The sequence below is a fragment of the Castor canadensis genome, chromosome 16 (assembly GCF_047511655.1).
Source record: "Castor canadensis chromosome 16, mCasCan1.hap1v2, whole genome shotgun sequence".
In the NCBI taxonomy this organism is placed as follows: Eukaryota; Metazoa; Chordata; class Mammalia; order Rodentia; family Castoridae; genus Castor; species Castor canadensis.
Window position 1 is genome coordinate 42287996 of NC_133401.1, and position 17766 is coordinate 42305761.

General features: G+C 44.3%; 1 protein-coding gene across 3 annotated transcripts in view; it reads right to left on the bottom strand.

Moving 5' to 3' along the window:
* The window catches only part of Fam193b (family with sequence similarity 193 member B), a 33889-nt gene extending 23782 nt beyond the window's left edge, over window positions 1–10107 (bottom strand). The window contains exon 1 of one of the 3 annotated variants that reach the window (XM_020162755.2): window positions 9868–10107. In XM_020162755.2, the coding sequence (XP_020018344.2) occupies window positions 9868–10077 (210 nt within the window). In that variant the 5' untranslated portion in view covers window positions 10078–10107. Of the gene's footprint in view, window positions 1–8821; window positions 9521–9867 lie in introns of those variants that run through there. The other 2 variants (XM_020162756.2, XM_020162758.2) reach the window with 2 other exon arrangements.
* Window positions 10108–17766: the final 7659 nt, after the last annotated feature.

The window sequence follows — 17766 nt, forward strand, 5'->3', positions numbered from 1 at the left end:
CTACCCATGCCCCGCTCTTTTCTTTTTTGACACAGATTCTTACTATGTAGCTCCGGATGGTCTTGAACTTGTGATCTTTCTGCCTCAGCCTCCTGAATGCTGGATTACAGATATGTACAACCACACCTGGCTTTCTCTCTGACATTTTCATCTTTGCTTTAATTGTCAGAGGGTGGTGAGAATCTAAATTCTGGAGATGTTGTATTCAGTCAGTAACAACCTCTGTTCCTCCAAATTTTTGCTTTGGCAGAGAAAAGCTCTAGGTTTAGGATCCCTTTATGACTGTAATCTCCTGCCAGCTTCCAAATTCTGGCAATCATGACCCCTAACTCCTTATGCCTTGAAAAGTCAGTCAACTAAGGCTTTCAGCTCACTGTTCTCAAGCTGTATTTTAAATCACCTGGCAGAATATTGCTACACAAAGAACACAGTTAGTAAATGTTCAGCAAATGAAAGGAAACACCCAGCCATTTTTCTTCATCTCAAAAGCTGGTAGAACTTATTCTTATAACTTTCCCCAACTACTAATTATTCCTGCTCATCTTAGATTCAATGTCTGGGCTAGAGGTGTGGCTCAAGTGGAAGAGCACCTGGCTAGCAAGTGTGAAGCCAAGTTCAAACCACAGTAGTCAAAAAAAAAAAAAAAAAATCAGGGCCTCTGGGTTATAGGTCTAGCCTTAGGAAAAAGATGGAGGAAGAGGAAGGAAAAGTTCTAGAGGTTCTGTTGACTTTTAACCTGCTCAAAAAAGACTCCAAGATAATTCTGCTTCACTAGCCCAGTGAAACTAGGACCTCTTGAGAGAATAGGATTACTCACTGGGAATTCATGTTGTAGCACACACATCCCCAGAGCAGTGAAGGAGCCAGGTGTATGCTAGACTAAAGCTACTCTCAGAATCCAGTGGGCTGGCACCTGGCATCTGCAGCTATTAAAACTAGTGTCTCTGCTCCCTTCCCTGAGCAGACCCAAGACTTTTCTGCCTTGGCCTGAGAAGCATTAAATTATGGCAATCTAGTTTTTCCAGGATAAACATCAGAGAGAACATTAAAGGAAAAGTGACTTTTTTTACCGAACACCATTTTTACCTGAAGGAATAACTGACTTGTTATTCAGATGTGAGTACTGACAAACATTTTTTTCAAAAATTGAAAAAAATGAGTAAAATAAACTTGTCACTTCAGGGAAAAAAAAAAAAAGAGAGAGTACTTGTGACCAATGATAAAATTTCAAGCTTTCAAGCAAAAGTCAGAATTTGGGAAAACTTGTATCCATCACCATGAATTTGACAGCTTCTAAGACTTTTCTGAGGAAATCAGTGGTGACATTAACAAATGCTACCTTTTGGTATTTATAAATGAAACAGGAAAACATTTTTAAAATACTACACATTGGTGAAAGATCCATTCGAAGTGCTGAATAGACAATGAATTTTAATGTAAATAAGTGTGAAGACTTCGTCTATAATGATTTCAGCTTCTATACTGAGAAGAATATTTACACTTATTTGAAAAGGCTACTAAAACACTTCCTCCTTTTTCAACTACAAATCTGTGTCAGGTTTAATTTTTTTTTCCACTTACTGCAATTGAAACAACGTATTACAACAGTTGACTACAGAATACATAAGAATCTATTTTGATTGTATTAAAAGATGTTTGCAAAAATGAAAACAAGCTGGGCGCTGATGGGTCACACCTGTAATCCTAGCTACTGAGGAGGCAGAGATCAGGAAGATCAAAGTCTGAAGCCAGCCCAGGCAAATAGTTCATGAGACCCTATCTCAAAAAACCCTTCATAAAAAAAAATAGGACTAGTGGAGTGCCTCAAGGTGAAGGCCCTGAGTTCAAGCCCCAGTATCACAAAGGAAAGAAAAAAAAAGAAAAGAAAGAAGAAAGGAAAGAAAGGAAAGGAAGAAAGGAAGGAAGGAAAGAAAGAAAGAAAGAAAGAAAGAAAGAAAGAAAGAAAGAAAGAAAGAAAGAAAGAAAGAAAGAAAGAAAGAAAACAAGACCAGTATTCTAATTTTTTTGTTTTGGAAAAGTTATTTTTAAATTAAAAATTGTTATTTATATTAACATGTGATAGCTTTTTTTTTGTACTGGAGATTGAACACAGGGCCTATTACATGCTAGGGCAAGGCTCTTCCACTAAGCTACACTCCAGATCATGTTACTCTTAAATGAATTAGTGACTAGCTGAGCGAGGGTGGCTCAAACCTATAATCCCAGCTACTTGGGAAGCTGAGACCAGGAATCAAGGCCAGCTCAGAGTAAAATGGATGAGAGGTGTAGCTTAAGCAGTAGAGTAAGTAACTGCTTTGCAAGCTTGAAGCCCTGAGTTCAAACTCCAATCCCACCAAAAAAGAAAAGAAAAAAAAAAAAAAAAGAAAAAAGAATTAAATACTTTAATACTTTCTCAGCTTCAATAATTAACTTGGTAATATCAATATATAGCATCAAGACAAACAACAAAAACTTTTTGGGGCCCTCAATAATTTTTAGGAATATAAAGGGGTACTGAGACCATGTTGAGAGATGCAGTCTCTAGGGGTGCCTGTCACACAGTGGGTATGTATTAGGCAACAGTGATTACTAACAATGACATAGTTTGTGACATATCTGGACAGCTATTTGAGCATGACTCAATATTTTACCTTGGCCTTTCTGTCCACAGTTTGGCGTCAGGGGATAACTATGGTTACTAGACTAGGCAGATGCTAAGGACTGCTCTGAAGCTGGACTGAATTTCCAACACTCAACCTGGTCTCATTCCTCCAAAGGATTCCTTTCAGTCCCAGGAGCTTGTATATGTTTGCACAGGATTTCCCCAAGATACGTGCTGTATCTAACCAGCTGCTCTGCAATAGGTTCCAAATTCTATTCTGAAATGACCCAGAAGAGCACTCTCCTCTCAAGGCCCTGATCTCCAAGAGCCTCCCTATCACCAAGGCAGGCAGAGGATAACAATAGCAGCTAAAATTCCCTTTGAGAAAATATGAAAATTAATCCCCAGCCTAGAAAAACTCATCAGGCTAGTTATAACTCACTCTTCCATTCATCTATTCATTGCCTCATTCAACAAATGTTCCTCAGAGCACCTTTTGTGCTGAGTGCTGGGAAACAATAATTTCTTAGCAAATTTCTACCCATCACCTAAGTCTAAGGTCAATGAAGCTTTTGTCGAACTAGGCTAAGGAGAACTAATTCTTTTAGGATAGCACCTATTATATTGTGCAACAGACGTATTCTTTGTCCCCATTCTATCTGTCTGATAGCATGTGAATTCTTTGGGGGCATGAAGTAGATCTTAGTCATTTACATATGCCCAGGAATCCAGGTGTGGCTAGGGCCTGGCATATAAAAGGCATTCATTGAATAAATAAATGCTTAAAGCCTTTCTGGTTCATGTATCAGCTGTTCAACACTAAGAACATAATTTAAAACACAGCTAAACAAGCCCCCTTCCCATGCTGAAGACATGTATGTGTTACTTTGATTCTCTGGTGAGAAAGCAATCAGAGCAGCAGTTAATTCTCAGGAGCTGATTCAACTCCACCTTAATAGCCTGGAATTTTTCCCAAACTCCAAATCAGGCTGTGGCCCTTCCAACAGGTAGACTGCTGTTTCACAGCATAAAGTCAGTTGGTGAATAAACCAGTTGGAAGAATCTTCTCTGGTTGTACTAGCTGAGTCAAGGACAGGACAATGAGGCTGGCTGACGGTAGTAACCCTTTACCCCTGCAAGGCTAACCTATCCATTGAACCTGCTTCCTGGGTAAAAGTAGCCACAAGAAAGGCACAAGCTGTCACTCTACTACTATAACCCCAGCACAGGTTTTTTATGGAAAAAGAGCATGAACTTTGGAGATACAGTTTTGAGTTCAAATCCTATTCTGCCATTTTCAGTATGACCTTGGAATATCATTCAATTTCTTGAACCTCAAGTTCCTTTATTTATGAAATGGGAATAACACCATACTTCACAGAGTTGTGAGGACAGAAGGAAATAAATCATGTAAAGTACCTGGCCTGGGCCTGGCACACAGTAGGTGCTCAATACCCGTTAGTTTCTTTCCTCTTCTGCCCTGGAAGAAATGACAGGGAAACTTACTAAGTGAGACTTGCCCAAACCAAATTTGTTATTTGAAGCACAGGACAGAGGACCACACAAGTGACCTTCAAGGCCTCTCTGAACCCCCAAGTCCATTTTATATAACATGGCTCTAATTTCCTAAAAAGAACCGTCAAGTATTTGCAATTTTTTTGGCCCCTTCTTTTTGCCTTAAGTCTCCCCACATCACTTTTTCAGAGCAGAGACATCTACTCATTTCAGACTGAAGGGGGAAATAAATAAGGAAGCCAAGAGTCTCAGGGAGGGAATAAAGGGAAGATATGGGAATAAAGGCCTATGGGATTTCAGTATGTTCCTCTCACTACTCAGCTAGGAGCCACCTAGAATTTGAAGGATAGGGGAGGCATCATGGGTACAAAATGAAGGGCACAAACTCAGGACCTTCCTGGAACACAAGTATGCCTTTCCTCAGTCCTTTTCTACTTCTGCACATCTTGCCATGAAAGACCATTAAACATCCCTCTCCCCAAATACATAATATGTTATCCTTTCAAGCCCTGCTGGTCTGCCTCTTTCTTCTCTTCTCTTGCTCAGTTGGGATGTCACATCCTCCCAAATCCACAAGCAGGATGAACTGGGCTTTGCTCTGGAATGTTCTATGTTTTTCACATCTTTCTAGAACAGAGATGATCATATATGTTCTAGTATTGAAACCTGTCTTTGCCACAGTACTTTGAGCTCCCAAGGGCAGAGCCTGTGTCCCAGGAGTCACTGTATTCCAACTATTTAGCAGAGGCCACAGCACATAGTAGGCATGGGTAAGCATTTTGATATATAATAGAAGATTAGCAGTTTAATATTATAAGGCAACAACTTGAGAAGCAGGGGCAAGGGGAAGGCTTTCTCCCTCCCCCTCCCCCTTTTCTTTTTCTGGTTTGGCTCAAACCCAGGGCCTCACACAGGCCACACAAGCACTCATCACTGAGCTGTATCCCCAGTCAACAACACCCCCCCACCTTTTTTTTTTTTAAACTAAAAGTGTTTCTATTCCTGCTATGGAAAACCTCTTCCATGAGTAGCCCCATTCTTTGAACCAAACCTTAGACCTCAATTCAGCAGTTCCCAGATCCAGCCACATTCAGTCACCTGGGGCAATCCAATAACAATGGATTCTTGGGCTCCAGACCTGGAGACTCTGGTCTATAGATCTGGGATAGTGTCCAGCAACGCACAGGAGATCTGATGATTAGTTAGGCTGGGATGAGAGCTGTGGACTCAAGCAATCACAGCTGCCTCTCCCACTGAGTTTACATCCTCACATGCCATCAGAGAGAATTTACCAAGGCACATCACATTCACCTTCCTACTTAAAATTTTTCACTGATTCCTCACTGCCCAAACTGCTTGGTGTGGTGGAACAAGAGCCCTGCTATTGTCTGCAGTCTGATCTCTTCCTGCTCTTTAAATGAGTCTGGCTCCTTGTATATGCTGTTTCTTTCTTTAGACCCTTTTCTCCCACTCTACTTTCTAAAGAACTTTTGCTCAACCTTGAAGACTAGGCTCTGGGAAGCCTTCTGTGACCCCGCCTTCTCTGTTACAGTAACTTGGGCATCCTCAGTACCAAGAATCTACAATAATTATAGCTACCACTTGTGCTAAGTGCTTGACAGGTGGTATTTGTAGGCCTTAACATTAACCCTGTGAGCCTGGACTCACTGCACTTTATACATGAGAAAACAAACCAAGAGGCCCAAACACTTCTAAAGACCACTTATGTGAGTGTAGGATTTGAACCTATACACAGAAAGCAGATGCTATGCCTTCTTCTAATATCATTGCAATTGTTACCATATACACATTCTCTATACCAGGAGCTTCTTGTGGCAGGAAGTGTCTCATTCACTTCTGTCTTTACAGCTAGTCCAGGACATTTCAGTATAAATGAATGCCAGGCAAGAGGACAACTAGGCATTACAGCATGTGTGCCATTGCTGGCCTAACTGAATGTCTGCTGACCCCTTGGGAGAGGTGGTTAGTAAGAACAAAGTGGTAGAAAACTTAATTATAATTTAGTTTAATAGCCATGTATTAAGCACATAAAGACCACACATAATACACATCCCAAAGATGACTTAAAACACTCCTTGCTCTCAAAAATTCTAGGTACAGTAAGCAAAGGTGTTAGGGTCTTAATATGCTATCAGACATTAGGCTTATAGTTCTGGGACATTTTAACGAAATTAAAAATTTAAAACCCTGAGTGGATAAGTTTTCATCTTCAAAGGCTGTTGACATATTTATATAGTGTGTCTCTCCTGGCTTACAAAGAACCATAGGTGTCAGGCCACCCCCTCAGTATCACTGCCTTCTCCCTGGCCATGGAAGTAGTGTAGGCTGGGCTAGCAGGGAAGGTCCCTGATGGGAAGGGCTATCTGGTCCCTCTGTGTACCCCAAACAAAGACCCTGGTACAGAGCTCATTTTGAAGCTTGCTGAGTAAGTTAAAAATAAAATAGTTTTACTAAAGATGCTGACTGATCTTCTGCTCTAGTTCCTTAAGGGAGATTTATTCTGAGCAGTGAGAGAACCAGGTCTCTAGAGTCCCTTTAAACTAAACTGGGCAGTCCCACGGGACACTATCTCGATGAAAGGTGAGGGGAATAGGAGACAGAGAAGGGTCGGATGAGCTCATCCATCCCCTTTACATTCTGGCAAGTCTTCTGGGGGCTGAGTGCACACCTGCATTACCAGTTGAGTGGTCTGAGAGACTAAAGACAGCTTAATAGAGCTAGCAGGTGAAGACACTTGTTTGTCTGGTCATGGAGCACGGCTCCTGTCACCTCAGTGCAAGGTGCTAGCAGGTTGCTTCACATTCTCTTGTGAGGTTGTTGATGACACTCAAATAGAAGAAACAGGCTCAGAGTCAAAGCAGGAGCAGCACTGGGAGTTCAACTTAACTCAGTAGATACTGTTTCCCATCACCTCCTTTGAATGCTTTCCAGTTGTTTTGTGTATGTTTTCCCTTTGTTGATAAAGCAGTATCTGCTTCAGTCTTCTCTTGAAGTAAAAGAGGGTTGGGGTTCTTGGAGAACAGAGCAGGCTTAGTGGCATGGAACTGGAAGGACTTTTAGAATCCCAATTAACCTTGTGATCCTGCATTTAAATGTGTACAGGTAATGCAAATGAGTGAAGGGGCCTTTAATCAGAGAGGCTTAAGGAGCACACACTACCTAAATGTGGCAGCTGCTACTCAGAGACTACAAACTACGTTGTGGCGATGTGGGCCTAATGTCATCCAATCTTTAGGGTTTTAAGAAGCACAAGTCCAGATTTGTGGGAAACCTTTTGATTTTTAAAATACTGGCTCACATTAAGAAAAAAACAGAAAGAAAACAATGTGTGAATTGGGATCTTAGAAGTCTGTAGAGTGGAAGTGGTCTTATTTACTTCCCTTGTATGCAGGTTGACATATTACATTAATTTCACCCTCCTTATCCACTCTATGTCCATAAGACAGGATTGATTTGGGATGGGAGCCAGAGATCCTCACCAAAGGTATGCCAGTGGGTAGAGCAATGAATAGTCTCTACTGTCACCAGGTACTTTTCATGGGGGCACAAAAGCCTACTTCTTGAATCCAGACTCCACACCCAACAAAAAAGTGGGGCATAGTCAGAACAGTTTGTGTGTTTCACAAATGTGGCTGTTAAAAATTCCCCAAAGTATATAAAAGTGACCTTTTCTTCCACCCTTTGATATCAATAGTTGGAATCATAGGGGCAAATATTTAATTGCTATGGGTTTGTTTCTTCATTTGAAAAACAGGGTAATAGCATTTATGTCCTTCAGTTGGTTCATTAATATTTGTTAATCACCAGACACAAGGGTATGATGGTGACTGACATGGTTCTTGCCCTCTCAGAGTTTATATATAAAAGCACACGAAGAGTTATATCAATAGTTAACTCATCATATTTGTGCTGGATGCTGAAGAGAAATACAGGAGAGGTAGGAAGATTAGAAGTAAGGCATGTCGAGTGCCTGGCATGAATAAATGAATTGGTAGGTTGAGCAGTAGATAAGAACACGGTAGATGTCAGGGGAGTTAATGAAGGTTATATCCAAGTTGTGTCCTCAATAAAACTAAATACACATCTATGTGGTGAGTACTTTAGAGTACTGTGTGGTCCAAATGGGAGGGAGAGAGGACAAATAAATGACAGCTCTGTGGCTCTCCCTTCTCCTACTCTCCCTTTTGGATAATAGCACTCCCAAAGGGGACCTGAGTGGGTCTGTGGTGGGGGGCCAACTTAAGAGTCTCCTTTGGAACCACTGTCAGCCCAGTGTAGGAGGTAGGAGTGAAGCTGGGGCTTCTGACACTCAATAAGGGATTCTGTTTTCATTAATTAAAAGCTTTCTCACTGTAATGTGAAACACAAAGGAAACCAGAGCCAAAACTGGGTTACAATAAGCACAGGTTCTGGGCTGATTCGTTCCCTCTCTCATTCACCTAGTTAGTTCTACTGTGTTGGCAAGGCCAGGATTGGAGGATCAGACAGATGACTAGTCTGGGTCCTCGTAGTTCACAGTTCAGTGCAAGAGAAGAGACACAACACAAGGTTTCATCACAGAACAGAGAGTGCTACCATAGGGAAGCATAAAGGGCTATGGGCACACAGGGGACACCTGGTGCAACTGGGGAGGTGAGGGAAGACTTTCTGGGAATGGTTACCCCAAATGGCATCCCCACTCACATGCACAATTCCAGAGATTCTACTAGAAGGCTGTCAAGAGCCATGCCTTCAGGCTGCACCAGCCTCCCAGAGTCCCCTGCTGCCCGATGCAGTGTCTGCAGAACCAAACGCATCTTCCGCCACGCCTCATCCTCATCCGGCGCTGCATCCGACCCTCCAAGACTCCTGCAGGGGCCTGCTTTCCTCGGCAGGCTCAGCCAAAAAACCAACTCAAAACTCTTTTGTCAGAGCAAGCTTAGGGTGAAGCCACCCAGCCCCGGGTGCCACAACCCTCCCAGAGCAACTGTGGCCCACGCCTCCCCGCTTTCTCAGTCAACACTGGCAGGGTACCTCCTATTATCTCCTTTGCTCAAAAGAAAGCGACCTTTTCCAGGTGGCAAGCTGGAAGCTTTCAGGAACCCTCCTACTACTGCTCACTGTGCTCAGCAGGATTCGCCAAACCAGGGATCTGGGGTGGTGGTCGGGGGAACGCCTTGTGGGACAACAGGGATATAGGGGGAGAAAGGGCAAGTTTTGCTGGGTATCCACCCTAGTGGGGAGTTCTAGCCTGGCTGTCGGCTCCAACTGTCTGCTGGACAGGGGGAGAAGAGGAAGATCCCAGAAGTCAGATGCCGGGGCACAGCTGCTGGGGGCAGTGGCTGAAGGCAGTGCAGCAGCAGGAGGGGAGCTGCTCCCTGAAGGTGTGTGTGTGGGGGTCAGAGCCCCGATGTGGGTAGTAGGTGGAGAAGCAGGTGGGTGCAGAGGGAGGTGGATGGCAGAGAGCTGAGCCATGGTCCCAGACCCGGTGTGATCGTGCGGTCAGAACGTTTAGCATCGGCTCCAGTCCGGAGCCGGCGGGGAGAGGGAGAGGGGCCGCCTGCAGCCTGGTGGTAGGAGGGCCGGCCAAGCCTCGGTTTGCGAGAGGTGTCCTGCCTCAGTCGGGGACTCGGGGAGGGGTCCGGGGGGGAGGGGTGCTCCGATCCCTGTCCAACCCCGCCCCGCTCCCTGCTCCCGCTCCAAGGAGGAGAAAGCACTAGAGCAGCCGAAGTCGCCTCGCTTGCCCCTACCTGCGAGCCGAGTGCCAGCTTGGGCTCGTCCTCTTCCCTGGGATCGTCGCGGTCGGGCTCCACCGGCGCCTCCCGGGGCTCTGCACCCGCTCCCGCTTCCAGGGTCGGCGGCGGCTGGGGCTCGGGCGCCTGGGGCTTCTGTAGCCCCGCAGCCCGTGCCCGCTCGCGCCGGCCCGCGCCGCCGCTCGGCCTGCTCCGCCTCCGAGTCATGCTGCCGCTCGCGCCGTTCCCTAGCTCCTCTCGCGCCGCCGCCGCCGCCGCCGCCGCCACCGCAGCCGCCGCCGCCGCTCCCCTCACAGGACAACAGCCAATATGGCGGCGCCCGGCACCCCCCTCCGCCCGTTGCCAGCAGGTCAGAGGGCACGCGGAGTCCGCGCCGCCGCACTAGCCTCGGAAGCTGCCCGCGCCATTTTTAATATGGTCACTGCCCGGAGTTCCGTGGGAGAATAACCCCGAGAGGAGACGCCCTCCCCTGGGCTCTCGGGTCGAAAGGATTGCGACCTCCAGGAGAAACTTGTGTAATGCTGTGGTAGCGGGCCTAGGAGCTTCATAATTGCCTATTAAATGGATAAATGAAGAATTTTTGCTACTGTGCTGGCACACTCATCGCCCAACTCCTCCCAGCCGCACCTAGAGGCAGGTACTGACCATTCTCATTTTGCAATGCACAATCATCAAGGCTATAAAAGGCCTATGAAGGTTGCTGGACATCATCCAGCCAGAGTTCATGGGCTCTGGGTAGCCTGAGCTGAAAGGCACCAAGAGCTGGTCTGAGTCTGGACCTCAGGACCCGCACCAGATCCTTCTCCCCCGAGCCTGGTGGACACAAATACATGATGAAAACCAGTGTGATGGAGATAACTGGGCCATGTGATAGGTCAGTGTTTCAAAAAAAAAAAAAAAAAAAAAGTAGTATGTGCAGGAGAGGATCTTGAGGGGTGCATAAAGAAGCATTTAAAAAAATTAAGTTGTACATTGGTTAAAGTGGGAATTAACCCCCTCCTTTTTTGTGAATACATAATACATACACGTGGTACAATTTTTTTTTTTTTTTTTAGTTTCTTGTGCTGTATGTCTCAAGCCTTGTCCAGCAATACTTGGAAATGTTGTGATAGTCACATGTCACTAATAGGGACAGAATCCTGACACTGACTTCCTGAAGAACTGAATGGAAGGCTCTAGAACCTTAGCTAACAAGACTATAAATCAAAAATAGTTTTTCAGTTTCCCACAGTGATTAGTACCAAAGACTTAAAGGATACAGGTGCTTCCAATCATATCATCATTGCTTCTTCAGTTTGGCCCAAATAGAAGACAGGTGACCTTAAAGAATGACAGAGTAGGGGTTGGGGGATTAGCTCAGTAATAGGATACTTTCCTAGTATGCAGGAGGCCCTGGGTTCAATTCAATCCCTGTTACTAACAACAACAACAATAAAAAAACAGCATATGATAAACTTGTTCTGGTAAGGACTCCATTGTAGGGTTTCTTCCAGATGTGGTCCTTCTTGGAGCAGACTGACACAGTTGTTGACTTGTGTAACGGTAAACTAGAGGTCTAATGTATACAGTAATCCCCTTTATCCTTGAGGGATATGTTCCAAGACCTCTGGAGGATGCCTGGAACCATGGATGGTACCTAACCTCTTCTCCCCCACCATGCATATATACATTTTTTCCTATACATAAATACTTAAGATAAAATTTAAGCTATAAATTAGGAAAACCAAGAGAGTAACAGCAATAACTAATAATAGTACTATTACAATAATATACTGTAATAAAATTGCCAGCATCACTACTCCTGTGCGTTGGGGCCACTATTAAGTAAAATAAGGGTTACTTGAACTATGAGTACTGCGGTATCATGACAGTCAATCTGATAACCAAGATGGCTACTAGGTGACTAACAGGCCCCCAGTGTACACAGCATGAATATGCTGGACAAAGGGATGACTCACATCCTGGGCAAGACACAGCAGGATGGTGCCAGATTTCTTCATGCTACTCAGAACAGGCCATGATTTAAAATTTATTTAAAATTTATTTATTTCTGGACCACAGTTGACCTCAGGTAACTGAAACTGTAGAAAGTAGAACCATGCATACAATGTTCGGGTCCATTTCTCCCCCAATAAATAAAATAAAAAAGAAAAAAGAAAGTAGAACCATTGATAAGGGAGACTACTGTACCAGATGTCTGCAGGAGTTTGCATTCATCTGGCAGAGGCACCAGTAATCCTTCACTGTCTTCCTTCTGGGCTATGACACTCTCAGACACACATGGTTTACAGTGATTTTTGACCAAATCACCATTCCAATGGCTATCAGGCTGATCTGCTATGCCATTGATGATGTCATCCTGCTGGGCCTTGAAAGCAGGCAGTAGTAGATATCCTAGATGACTTGGTGAGGTCTGATGTATGTACCAGTGAATGTATAATACATCCTATGAATACATAGAGGCCTATCTAATCAGTGAATCATAGTGGCTTGCGGTGTTGTATTGGTCTATTTTCTGTTAAATACCTGAGGCTGGATAACTTACAAAGAAAAAAGGATTTTTGTTTTTGTGTGTTTGTTTTTGCTCATAGTTCTGGATGTTCAAGGCCACAGTACCAGCATCAGTTTGGGTCTGGTGAAGGCCTTATGGTGGATGGTAGGCACCACAATGGTGGGAGTGCATGCAAGATGGCAAGATCACATGGCCACACAGGAAGCCAGAGCATTGGGACAGGACAGTCTTACAACCTCCCTACCTCTTCAAGGTCCCATCACCTCTTAACAAACTGGGGACGCAGCTTCCAGCACACAAACCCTTGGGAGACACATTCAGACTATGGCAGTACGTTCAGATACTCCCTCCAAAGTCAAAGCCAAGCTGCTGTACATCACATTCCTACCACTGAGAAAGAGGTACAATACTTGGTAGACTTCTTCAGACTTGGGAGATAAGTAACACAGGTAGATACCGTATATTGATCTGGGACCCTTGAAAGCTACCAATATTAGTGAGGGGGCATATGAGAGAACAAGTTTCTTACTGGACCAGGCTGCAGGATAAATAGTTCTAGCTTTGGCCTTTATTCTCTGACATTGAATTTTGGAACAAAGTTATGCCTTCATTCAGCAAATATTTGTTCTTCTTTTGAGGAATAGCTCTGGCCTTGCTCCAGGGATCTGGTGAAATTGGATGCCAAGTGATCACGTGACCTGAGCTTAGTGTTATCTGATCTACCCAGCTATAACATGGAGGGTGGGGGGGAGGGCAAGAACACTCCATCATCAAGAGGAAGTGACATATATGGCCTGAGTCCAAACAAGTCCTAAAGCACAGTAGGTTGCCTGAGCAAGTTCTTACACTCTTCTCCTGCCATTCTTCCCTTATTGATATTCATGGTCTCATGGAGTGTGATTTATGATGTGCTGCCTGAGGAAGAAAAATCTAAAGTCCAGTTTAAAGATGGTTTTGCATGGTATGCTGGCCAGAAGTGAATTGCTAGGGTGTTGCCATCTTCAGCAGAGAGGATCTAAGTGTGTAGGAAAAGGAAGTCTATGCAGAGACCCTTAAATAAAGACACATGGATTCTTGGACATTTGATAATGGTTTAGTCCATTGGTCAGAGACTTGGAAAGAAAAAGACTGAAGGCTTAGTGAAGTGAGAAAGACAGCTTAGAATAGCTTCAGAGCACAAGGTTGAGTTCCATATTGCCCCTTCTGTGGCTGTCAAGCTGTCTGCTTCCTCAGCAAACCCAAGGTTTGCTTTATGGGCTCATGAGGAAACTGGTCCGCCAGTATGGGTCAAGGCTGACCTAGCTACTGTCAGCCTCATGCTTGCTAAGCAGGTGCTCTTACTGCTAGAGCCACTCCACCAGCCCTAAAATCCCTTTTCTTTGTACATTCCTAGCCTCAGGTCTTTTGTTATAGTAATGGACAATAGCTTAATACAAAGACTCTTCCTCTTCCTGAATTCTGGAGTTGGGCCTCAGCCTAACAAGGAGTTTCTTCCTACTTTTTAAAACAGCCAATCAATTCTCCTTCAGTCTTCTTCCTGTAACCTTCAGAATGGACTTGCACGTTTGGGCAGTAGGGCTTGGAGCAGACTCTCCCCACTTCTGTGAAGAATGGGAGAGGATTTAGAGAAGAGAGTGAGAGATGGGGTTGGGTGTGAGGGATCTGAACCCCCAGGGTGAGATTTGGATCTTTAAGGGCCATGGAGCAGGGGCATAGAGGAAGAAAGAAACAGATGTCTAGGTGATATGCCTTGGGGAGGTGAAATAAGCTACATTTTGCCCTGGCTTCTTCCAGGCCCCAGAGACCTAATTGTTACAGTAACTATTATGCCCTAGCTTTTGTGGTGCATTTTAAACAGGTTGTCTCTTTCTAGGCAGCAGCTATTAAATTGCTACTAGTTTGCTTTAATAAATTACTTTAATTGCTTCTGAACATTGGGGAACAGGGCAGGAACAATGGAACTTGTTCAAGAACCTATGAGGGAAGACCATCAGAGGAAGGGATAAAATGCAGCAGATCTTGCTGAAGAACTTAAGTTCCTCCTGAGTTTTGGGAAACATATTCCAATGGGAGGAGAGATTTTGTCTTTTTCCCAAGAACCATCCAAGTCTTGTTGATTTTGCCTTTGAAATTTTTACTCTGGTCAGGATGAATCACTGTTCATAAATCTGTACGTGCAAGAAATACAAATTTGCTATAACTCAACTGAATTCCCGTTTTGAGCTCCCATTGTGCTAGAGTGGTAGAAATCTCCACTAATTTAGGCTTCTTCCTGGTTGTGTGTAAGGCCCAGGAGACTTATCTAGTAAAGTAGCCTCTGCTCCATCTGTCGTACCACTTTCCAAGGTTTCAGCTTGTTAAACCAAAACTCTTGAGACAGAGTCTTCTGAAATAAAAGGGTTTATTGAGCGTTACAGCTGCTAGCCTGAAAAAAGGACCAGGACCTGGAACAAGTTCCACAACTGCCAGCAGCAAGGCAAGACAGCAGTTGGAGATGTGGCCACTGTTCCTAAGAGTCAAGAGTATTTGTAACAAGATCTCGGAGAAAGGCATCAAAGTGGGGAAAGGTTTGGGATAGGAGGACAGTCTGTAAGGAGAAGTGTTTGTTGCTTTTTGGTTGGGGGTAAGAAATGGTCTGGGAACTTTTCCTGGAGGTGGTGATGGGATTTGAGTTAAGATTTCACATCCATTCATGAACGTGAAGGTCTTTTGTTTTCTGCCTATAATTATTAACTGATTAACTCTCTCTTTCCTCTCCTACTCTACTCTCAGGCTTTGTAATTAAATTTAGGGCATCTTAGACTTTTTCTTTAATCAAGTTACTCATAGTCAACCACAGTTCAAAAATACTGAATGAAAAAATTTAGAAATAAACAATTCATAAGTTTTAAATAATGTTTGACAGTTTAACAACTGTTCTATTGTATTATTATAGATATTAATCTCTTACTGTGCCTAATTCAGAAATTAACATCGTCATAGATAATATATAGGAAAAAGCATAGTTTACATAGGGTTTTGTATGATCTGTGATTTCAGGCATCCTCTAGGGGTCTTGGAACGTATCACCTTCAGATAAGGGGGGATTACTGTGTTTAGATATGAGTGTATATGTGTTCAGGGGACCCTTTTTGGAGGGGGGATGGTACTGGGGTTTGAACTCAAGGCTTCGTGCTTGCTAGGCAAGCACTTTACCACTTGAGCCCTTTTTGCTGTAGTTATTTTGGAGATAGGGTTTCATTTTTTGCCCAGGCCAGCTTGGGCCATGATCCTCCTATTTTAAGCTTCCTACTGTCCCTGGTATGACAGGCAAGCACCACTTACATCCAGCTTCTTCCCATTGAAGTGGTCTCTCAAAACTTTGCCTGGTGTGACCTGAAACTGTGATGCTTCTGATCTTGAGCCACCAAATCCTGACAGGCAGGACCTATTTATTTTTTTCTTTCTTTTTCTTGTCTTTTTTCGTTTTTTGCAGTAGTAGGGAGTTTGAACTCAGGGCCTAAACCTTGAGCCACTCTACCAATCCCTTTTTTGTCATGGGTTTTTTGAGATAGGGTCTCACAAACTATTTGCCCGGGCTGGCTTTGAATTGCCATCCTCCTGATTTCTGCCTAAGTAGCTAGGATTACAGGCATGAGCCACCAGCACCTGGCCCAGAATCTGAATACTACTGCTAAGGTTTGGATATGGTTTGTGCCCCCACAAACCATACCCCCAGTGTGGTAGTACTGAGAGGCAGTGGATCTTTAAGAGAGAGAGCCTAAGCCAGACGCTGGTGGCTCATGCCTGTACTTTTAACTTCTCTGGAGGCAGAGATTTGGAGATCACAGTTCAAACCTAGTCCTGGCAGAAAGTTTTCAAGATCCCATCTCAACCAATAACTGGGTACAGTAGCAAGAGCCTGTCATCCCAGCTACTTGGGAGGCAGAGATCAGGATTATTGAGGTTCTAGGCCAGCCTGGGCAAAAAGTTCGTGAGACCCTGTCTCAACAGAAAAAGCTGGGCATAGTGGCCTGCACCTGTTAATCCCAGCTACTATGAGAAGCATAAATAGAAAGATTGTGCTCCAGGCCAGTCCACACAAAATTCAAGACTCTATCTCCAAAATTACCAGAGCAAAAAGAGCTGGGGGTGTGGCTCACATGGTACAGTGTCTGCCTAGCAAGCGCAAAGGCTTGAGTACTGCCAAGACGAACAAGAAAGATTGAGAGAGAGAGAGAGAGAGAGAAGGAGAGATGGGGCCTAGTGAGAGGTTAGTAGGTGGTCATGGTGAGGAAGGCTAGAATTAGAATTGGGAAAAGTTTGGGACTAAGACCCCTCCCTGACACACCTTAAGAGCTCCATTGTACTTACAATATGGGTGGGGCATCTGAGAATTAACACAGGCCCAGCTCCTCCCCTGCCTCTAAGGTCATTGGGCCAGGTAATAACACACCCTCACCTGGCTCAGAACCACCTTTTCCCTCCCCACTTATTGATTATTGGATGGAAATCACCTGGTTCCTCCCTTCCCATAGGTTATCATAGGTTTTAAAAGCACCTGAAGAGCAGAAACACCTCTCTTGACCTCCGGCTTCCCCCGGGTCCCATTCTGTTCCCCTTGGTATTTCCCTTCCCTAACATCTAATAAACTCCATTTATGCCCATGTGTCCTTCAATGGATTCTTCCTACAGGACACAAAGAATTTGGAAGGCTTCTGGTCACAGACTGCACCAGTGCCTTTAACAATGGGGCACCACCTCAGAAGGAATTAATGCTGGTCTTTCCAGACTCGATTAGTTAGTGCTGGACTGGGTTGTAATGAGATGAGTTCTGCCTCCTCAGCTCAGCTCAGTCCTTGCCTCCTCCCTCATCATGTGATCTCTCCTGCTTGTGCCCTTTCTGATTTTTTTTTTTGGCCATGTGCGCATCATGTCATCCTCACCAGAATCTGACCAGATGTGGCTGTCCAATCATGGATAGAAGCAAAATAAATCTCCTTTCTTATCTAGCTTCAGCTATTTTGTACAGCAATGCAAAATGGACTAAGACAATTAGTCTTATTACTGACAAAGTAATGCTCCAGGTCAAGCTTGTTGGTCATATGGGCTGATAACTGAGCCTCCAAGTTAGGCAGACACCCTGCTAGCCCCAACTCATGCCATCTGGACTGGGAAACCTTCCTCTTAGGAGAGGTGGAGGAAGAAGGACAGAAGTGAGCAGAGTAGGCCCTATATTCTTCCCTAATACATTCATTGGATGAGATGTTTTCTCTCCTTGGGGGCAGAAGTATCAAGCCAATTGGGTCCCTTCACATGGAAGGAGTGAGGAGTAGACAGTACACCATCCCTTCCCCAATTCTTACATGAAATGACTCCAAACTTTTCAACTGAGACTTCTCTCC